Raw genomic sequence first — 7,007 nt, 5'->3', positions numbered from 1 at the left:
AATTTTGAAACACTGCAGACCCAGGAGAAGCTCTGAAAACAGGCCAGAAGTTACCTTTTTGTGAGGGAAATTTACATCTGTGAAGGAGACCTACTTCCATTTGTAAAGGTGTCTCCCTCTCATACCAAGAAGAGAAGGATGACTATATCATGAGGGATTCTTAGCAATACAGAAGGGCACCTCTTAAGTCTGAACAACAATGCTTGCTCTTGCTTACCTTGCTTTTCCTGTGGGCTGTCCCAGGTTCCCAAATCCCTGGGCGTCACTGTCCTAGAAACCAGGGATCATCTGTGGAATATTCCAGGTTCCCTTAATTCCTGGGGGTGACTTGCCTACATACCAGGGCTCATCTGTGAGCTGTCTCAGGTTCCCTACATCCCAGGTGGTGACTGGCATACAGACTAGGGCTCATCTGTGGGATGTCCCAAATTCCCTATATCCCAAGGGTGACTGGCAAACAGACCAGGGCTCACCTGTGGGATGTCCCAGATTCTCTAAATTTCAGGGGGGGACTGGCCCTCAAACCAAGGCTCAACTGTGGGAAGTCCCTGGTTTCCTAAATCCCTGGGGGGACTGGCCTACACAGCAGGGCTCATCTGTGGGATGTCCCAGGTTCTCTGAATCACAGGGGGAGTTGGGCCTACAGACCAAGGCCCAACTGTGGAACATCCCAGGTTCCCTAAATCCCTGGGGGGCATGGATCTACAGACCAGGAATCATATCTAGGCTTTCCTGGGTTCCCTAAATCCCTGGGGGAGTCTGGCCTAAGGAGCAGGGATTAACTGTGGGATGTCCCAGCTTCCCTAAATCCCTGGGGTGACTGGCCTACAGACTAGGGATTAACTATGGGATTTCCCAGCTTCCCTAAATCCCTGCGGGGATTGGTCTACAGACCAAGGCTCATCTGTGGGATGTCCCAGGTTCCCTAAATCCCTGGGGGGGGGGGGACTGGCCTACAGACCAGGGCTCCTCTGTGGGCTGTTCCAGGTTCCCAAATCCCTGGGGAGCACTGGCTTACAGACCAGAGTCCATCTGTGGAATGTTCCAGGTTACCGTAATTCCTGAGGGGGACTGTTGTACATACCAGGGCTCATCTGTGCACTGTCCCATGTTCCCTACATCCCAGGTTGGTGACTGACCTACAGACCGGGGCTCATCTGTGGGATGTCCCAGGTTCCCTAAATCCCAGGGAGGACTGGCCTCCAGACCATGGCTCATCTGTGGACTGTCCCACGTTCCCTAAATCCTTGCGGGGGGGACTCACATGCACATCGGAGCTCATCTGTTGGCTGTCCCAGGTTCCCTGAATCCCTGGGGGGACTGTCCATATTCCAGGGCTCATTTTTGGGATGTCTCAGGTTCCCTAAATCACTGGGGGGACTGGCCTGTAGACCAGGGCTCATCTGTGGGCTGTACCAGGTTCCCTGAATCCCTAGGAGGTGTAGCCTACAGACCACAGCTCATCTGTGGCTTGTCCCAGGCTCCCTAAATCCCTTGGTAGACTGGCCTACAGACTGGGGCTCATCTGTTGGGTTTTCCCAGATTCCCTAAATCCCTGGGGGGACAGGCCTGCAGACCAGGGCTCATTTGTGTGATATCCCAGGTTCCCTGAATCCCAGGTGGGAGTGGCCTACACACAACAGATCATCTGGTGGCTCTCCAGGAGTCCCAATGGGCTGGCGGCTGTGACAGCCGCTTAACTTACCTTGATGCATGTCTTTCTTCCTTTTCTGTAAGAGACCAGGAACTCGCTGGGCTGGGAATCTAAAAAGGCTTTTTCTCCCAGGCTCCTGCACATCCCAGGGTTGGTACAGGACTAAGTGGTGAGCAGGCGGCCACTGGAATTCCTGGACAGATCTGGAAGGCAGGAGCAGCCATTCTCCATCTCTTCCTCGCAGTCAGGTGTGGAGCATATGTGTGATGGCTGGAGTCTCTGCTGCTGTGGGCCAGGAGGCAGTTCCTGTGGGAGCTGTAGGTGACAGGAGGAAGGTGGTAGGACACCAGGGTTGGCTCTCTCTGCCCACACAGTGTGCCTCAGTCATTTCTGGACACATCCAGGCTCCTGTCTCCCACCCTGAAGTCTCCTATGAGCTCCTCTGAGCTCGCCCATGTGTAATGTGGGTACATCTACCCTATGTGCTGTACTCAGGGGAGTGAGTTGCGTTAAAAACCTCAAAAACTGTAGGTAAAAGGGCTCCTCTCCTGTTTTGTATCCAAATGTCTTCCCCAAACTTCACTTGAATTCAGAAGAGCAACCTGCAGGCAGCCCCAGGCCCCTCCCCACCTCACAGAGTCTTGTGTCAGTGCAGGGGCCCTGGGCAAAGGAGCCGCCTGGGATGTGCAAGGGGTGTGCACCCCACTGGCTGAGAGTGGGGCTCTCTGCCTCCTGGTCACTCCCTCTGGGCCAACCCCCCTCCCTACAGCTTCCACACCTCCTTTAACCCCCACCTCCGGCCCTCCCTAGAGCTCCTCCCTACCCCACACACCTGGTCTCCTACTACTCCCTGTCCAGTCACTCCCTCCTGCCCACCCCCCTCCCTACCGCTTCCCCACCTCCCAGAACCCCCACCTCCAGCTCTCCCTACAGCTCCGCCACACCCTGCCCACTTTGTGCCCCGGGCCCCTACCCAGTCAGTCCCTGCGGGCCACCCGCCACCACCCCGCACAGCTGGTCACTCCTGCCCTGCCCAGCCACCCCCTCCAGGACCCCTTGCCGCCCCCTCCCTTCCGACCGCTCTGCCGCAATCCGTGTCACCCTGGGCCTGCCCAGTCACTCCCTCCCCGCCACCCCCGCAGCCCTCCTTACCGTCCCCGCCCTCATCGCTGCCGGCCCCCTGGCCACTCTCCTTTCCTCCGTACGTTCTTTCTGTGCATCCCCGGAGCCTTGGCTGCAGGGCCCCGCCGCCCATCCGCCGTTCGGCTCTCTTCCTCAACCCTCGGTGGTTTCCGTCCATCCTCGGCCCTCTCCGTCGTAACTCGGTCCTCCCTGAGGCCTTTTGGCTCTCTTCGCCAAACCTCTTCGGCCCTTCCCGTGGTCCCCCGGCCTTTTTCGCCAACTTTCGGCTCTTTCCGTCACCCGCGGGGTGCACTGCCCCGATCTTGGGATTTGTGCAGGCCCTGCGGTTTCTTGGCGGTCTTGGCGGCAATGGCACCTTCTGGAAGAGTCTTCCTGTTGTCCACACTGCAGGGGGGTTGCGTCTAGATCCAGTTGCTCCTTGCACAAAGATCCAATGATTGAGACAAGGGTTGCCAAGGAAGGAAGGAATTTTTAATTGGAGAGACATGGAGAAAAGCAGCTGCTCAAATCCATCTCCGGCTAGCGGAGCTCTCAGGCTTTCAGGGAGGGGCCGCGAGCCCGCGAGAAGTGTGTGGGGGGGTCGGTGATTCCCGGGGCAGGCGTGGGAGGGCGTGGAGAGTCCCGGGGCGGGTGTCAGGGGGGTGGTGAGTCCCAGGGCAGGTGTGGGGGGTGGCAAGTCCGGGGGCAGGTGGGAGGGGGCTAGCAATTCCCCGGGCAGGTGGGGGTAGGGGTGGCGAGTCCAGGGGCAGGAACTCTGCCGCCTGCAGTCCTAGTTACCTGGGAGGCTGAGGCGGGAGGATCGCTGGAGCCCAGGACTTCTGGACTGTGGTGCGCTGTGCCCATCAGGTGTGCGCACTAAGTTCGGTATCAACATGGTGACCTCTCCGGAGCGAGGGACCACCAGGTTGGCTAAGGAGGAGTGAATCAGCTCAGGTCGGAAACGGAGCAGGTCAAAACTCCCTGGCTGATCAGAATCTCAAATCCTTTTTCTTGCAAAAAATCCATCTTTTCTGGGAAACTCCAAAGGTCCAAGAGTCAGTTAAGGGAGAGGATTACTTTGGGGTAGCCAAAATTTGCTCAGTGAGGGGCAGGTAAAGTCTCTGGTCACACAGGTGTGATTGTACCGTTGGTGCTGCTCACCAAATGGACCCCTCCTGGCCACGTGGATGCCCTAAAACATTCTGTGCAGAACCACTGTTGTTTCCCTGGACCATATTTAGTCCAGAATCCTCTTTTCTAGACCCACACAGCCTAGGTGGCTTCTCTGGAATCTTCTAGGCATTGGAAGTGATGAAAACTACATGGAAGAGAGAAAAGAGATATTATGTCTTGTTTTCCCCTGGAGCAGTAGGTGCCAGGGGACCCTGGGGTCTGAAGTCACCCTCAGAGGCCTGGCGGGCAGCTCAGAGCCCACCTGTGAGCAGGGGTACATGCCAGCTGAGACTCTGCCCTGTGTCGGGAGCCCCCCACTCCTGTTGGAAGCTGGGTTCTTGTGCAGATGGGGGGTAAGATGGGGGGGAAGGTGGAGGGAAATCCCGGCAGACCCCCGGGGCCTTTTCCCCTTTGTTTCCTGCACTGCAGTGTGTGTGTGTAGGGGCCCTGTCACCCTCCCTGGAAACTAGACGCCCTCCCCATTGTCATGTGGGGGCCGAACCTAGAGACCGGCTGCCCCCCAGGTGGATGGGACGTGGGGACATCTGCATGGGACATGCACACCAGGGGTGTGACGGTGGGGACCCACCCAGGCACTCGCCCTCTCCTGGGAGGATCTCTGTGCCCCCCACCTGCACACTCCATGGTCAGCCTGTCGCCCTTGACAGTTTTTAGGGGAAAGAGACCTCTCCTGGGGGGCTATAGCCCTCACCCGCAGGGAGCCACTCCTGTGGTGGGTGGGGTGGATCTGCCCAGTGCTAAGTCCCTGGGGGCTTTTTGGGGCGCCTGTGGCAGCATAAGCCCACCTCCAGCCCCCAGCCCAGAGGGACCCTCAGCCCCCAAGAGCCTCTGCTGCTTCAGGGGCTCATCCCAACAGGCCTGGGTGACCTGAGGAGCTGGGCCCAGCATACGCTGTTGGGCTGATGGGCGAGTGTGCACCCGGGATGCAGGCATGGGGCCAGCGGGGCCATCATGGGTGTGTGCAGATGTTCATTTGGGGCAGTGATGACCAGCGAGGGGATGCCCAGGGCCAAGGGTTGGGTGGATGGGCTGCAGTCAGGGAGGGCTTCCCAGAGGCGGTGTCCAAAGTGCCCTGTGAAAGCTGTGCTGAGGAACGGCCTTACTAAGCCCCAGGGGCAAAGGCACATGGGCCAGCCCAAAATGCAGTCCTCTGGCCAGAACAATGAGAAATGAGGCTACGGGCACCTCCCTGGGATCAGGCAGGGCCGACATGGGGAGAAAGCGGGAGAGGTGGCCCAGGCCCCATGGGCAGGGCCTGGGGGTTCCAGGTGCCCCTGGAGGAACAGCTTCCCTTTGCCCTGGGCCAGGGCTATCCTACAAGCCCAGGGCCACAGGGAAGCTGCAGCCCCCAGTCCTGGGCTAGTGGGGCCTCCCAGCTTGACTCAGCACTAGAAGGGCCCATTTGCCAGTCTCTCCCCCCAGAGCTCTGATGGCAGCACTGGGTCCCAACTCACTCCATGCCACCTGGCCAGGGACTCAGTGGCTGGGAGCCAGTCAGTGGGTGACAGGACAGAGCCCGTCCTGGGACGGCACTGACTGTCAGATGTTCTGGGGGCTGGTCTTGCTTGGTGGTGGGGGTAATGTCTGGCCAACTGTCCTGGCTGGACATCATGCTGTGGGGACACTAGAATGTGTTTCTGTCTCCACCTTGGTCAGGCCCACTGCCTGGGACCTCCCCCAGTGAGCCCTGTCTGCAGCCACAGAGCCTGAAGGATCAGTGTGACCCCAAGCTTCCAGCCAATGCACCCTAGGCTCGGGAGGGGGTTTCTGAGAGGGCTGGCAACTATCTTCATCACTGTCCCTGGTGCAGGCCTGTCCCCTGTGTCCTTCTGTCCCTGGAAGGCAAACACATAGATGCCCCTGTGGGGCACCTGGGTCTTGCGTCACCTTCTGTGGCCCTCCTGATGGGCAGGAGCACCTTGACACCCTCGGTCCCCACAGGTTTTCCACGTGGCCTATGTGCTCATCAAGTTTGTGAACTTGGGCAGTGGGGCTGCTGTGACCATGGCTTCTTGAGGTCTCGGTCACCAGCCTGGCCCTCATGGCCAACCCGTGTGTGGATCAGGACCATCTGTGTGAGGACCGAGAGGCAAAGGGGAATTTATCAGGTCACCCCCCGACTTCCGGCACAGCTGGGCACAGAGGCTCGTGGTGGCAGGAATCTTGGTGCCCTCTCCTGGCTCCCTCTGCGCTGCCGTCATGTTTGACAGCTCCCGGTGGTGGTGACACAGGTCCCTGGTGGCTCCCAGCTGGCTTCCTCCCAGCTCAGCTGCCTGTGTCAGGAGAGCCGGGTCCTGGAACTCACTCACCGGCTGCCTTTGGCCACCTGCCACCCTGATGGGTCAGGTTGGCGGGATGGGGATGCTCCAGTTTGGCGGCCTGGTCACGTGTCCCCCAAAACTCCCTGGCCCGAGAGTGGAGGAGGGGCAGTTCTCTGACAGGCAGTGGGGGACTGGCCCAAGGAAGGACATGAAGACAGTCCTCCAAGGGGAGCGGGAGACACCTGCTCTCTAAACGTGTCCCAGGGAGAGGGGTGCAGGGGTGTGGGTGGTGAGCCGGTGCAGCTGTGCACGTCCAGCCTGGCCATCAGGGCAGGAGCTCCTCCCTCAGCAGGGTTCAGTGACCTCTTCCCCAAGTCCTGCTGGCTGGTGGAGCCTTGGCTGGGTGACCCATCGAGGGCGCAGCATTCCCACCTCAAGATGAGGTGACCGGGCTCAGGCTCAGGTGACCAGTCCAAGAAGCAGCCTTCCAGGTGGTCAGGCTCACGGAAGGCAGGGAGCCCAGAGGTCCCGCCTCTGGGCCTGCGGGCTTTTATGGTGGCCTCAGCACTCCCTTTCCAGCCCTTTCCTGCAGCCTCCAAGAGGGACTGCCTGGAGCGGTTTGGGCCGCAGTCACGTGGGATGATGACGCCATCTGCACCACTGAGTACTCAGGCATCGTGCCATTGGAGGACAGCGAGGTGAGTCACCTCTCCGATAAGGCTCCTTTAGGTGAGGCCTCTCAGTGAAGCCTGCTCAGGTGAGGTCCTGTCAGTAGC

The 7,007-nt window shown here is 59.5% G+C and overlaps 1 protein-coding gene across 1 annotated transcript; it reads right to left on the bottom strand.

Annotated features, from left to right (window-relative positions):
• Positions 1-1,428: 1,428 nt before the first annotated feature.
• LOC123628813 lies at positions 1,429-6,171 on the bottom strand. Its single transcript, XM_045538771.1, has 4 exons — positions 6,084-6,171; positions 3,575-3,706; positions 2,807-3,496; positions 1,429-1,969 (listed from the first exon to the last, which is right to left on the bottom strand). The coding sequence occupies exons 1-4, from the start codon at positions 6,169-6,171 to the stop codon at positions 1,899-1,901; spliced, it is 981 nt and encodes a 326-aa protein (XP_045394727.1). The 3' UTR covers positions 1,429-1,898.
• Positions 6,172-7,007: the final 836 nt, after the last annotated feature.

This window comes from Lemur catta, chromosome X, assembly GCF_020740605.2.
Source record: "Lemur catta isolate mLemCat1 chromosome X, mLemCat1.pri, whole genome shotgun sequence".
NCBI lineage: Eukaryota > Metazoa > Chordata > Mammalia > Primates > Lemuridae > Lemur > Lemur catta.
Note: the sequence above shows the minus strand (reverse complement) of the source record. Positions and strands in the feature narration are given on the sequence as shown.

Bases quoted from the DNA above. Each gene is read 5' to 3' on its own strand.
- LOC123628813 (XM_045538771.1), bottom strand. From the start codon at position 6,171: ATGACGGCAGCGCAGAGGGAGCCAGGAGAGGGCACCAAGATTCCTGCC. The intron at 3,707-6,083 runs GTGACCTGATAA...ACTCCTCCTTAG, and splicing joins GCTGTGCCGGAAGTCGGGGG to CCAACCTGGTGGTCCCTCGC. The intron at 1,970-2,806 runs GTAAGGAGGGCT...TGTCACCTACAG, and splicing joins CAGCGATGAGGGCGGGGACG to CTCCCACAGGAACTGCCTCC.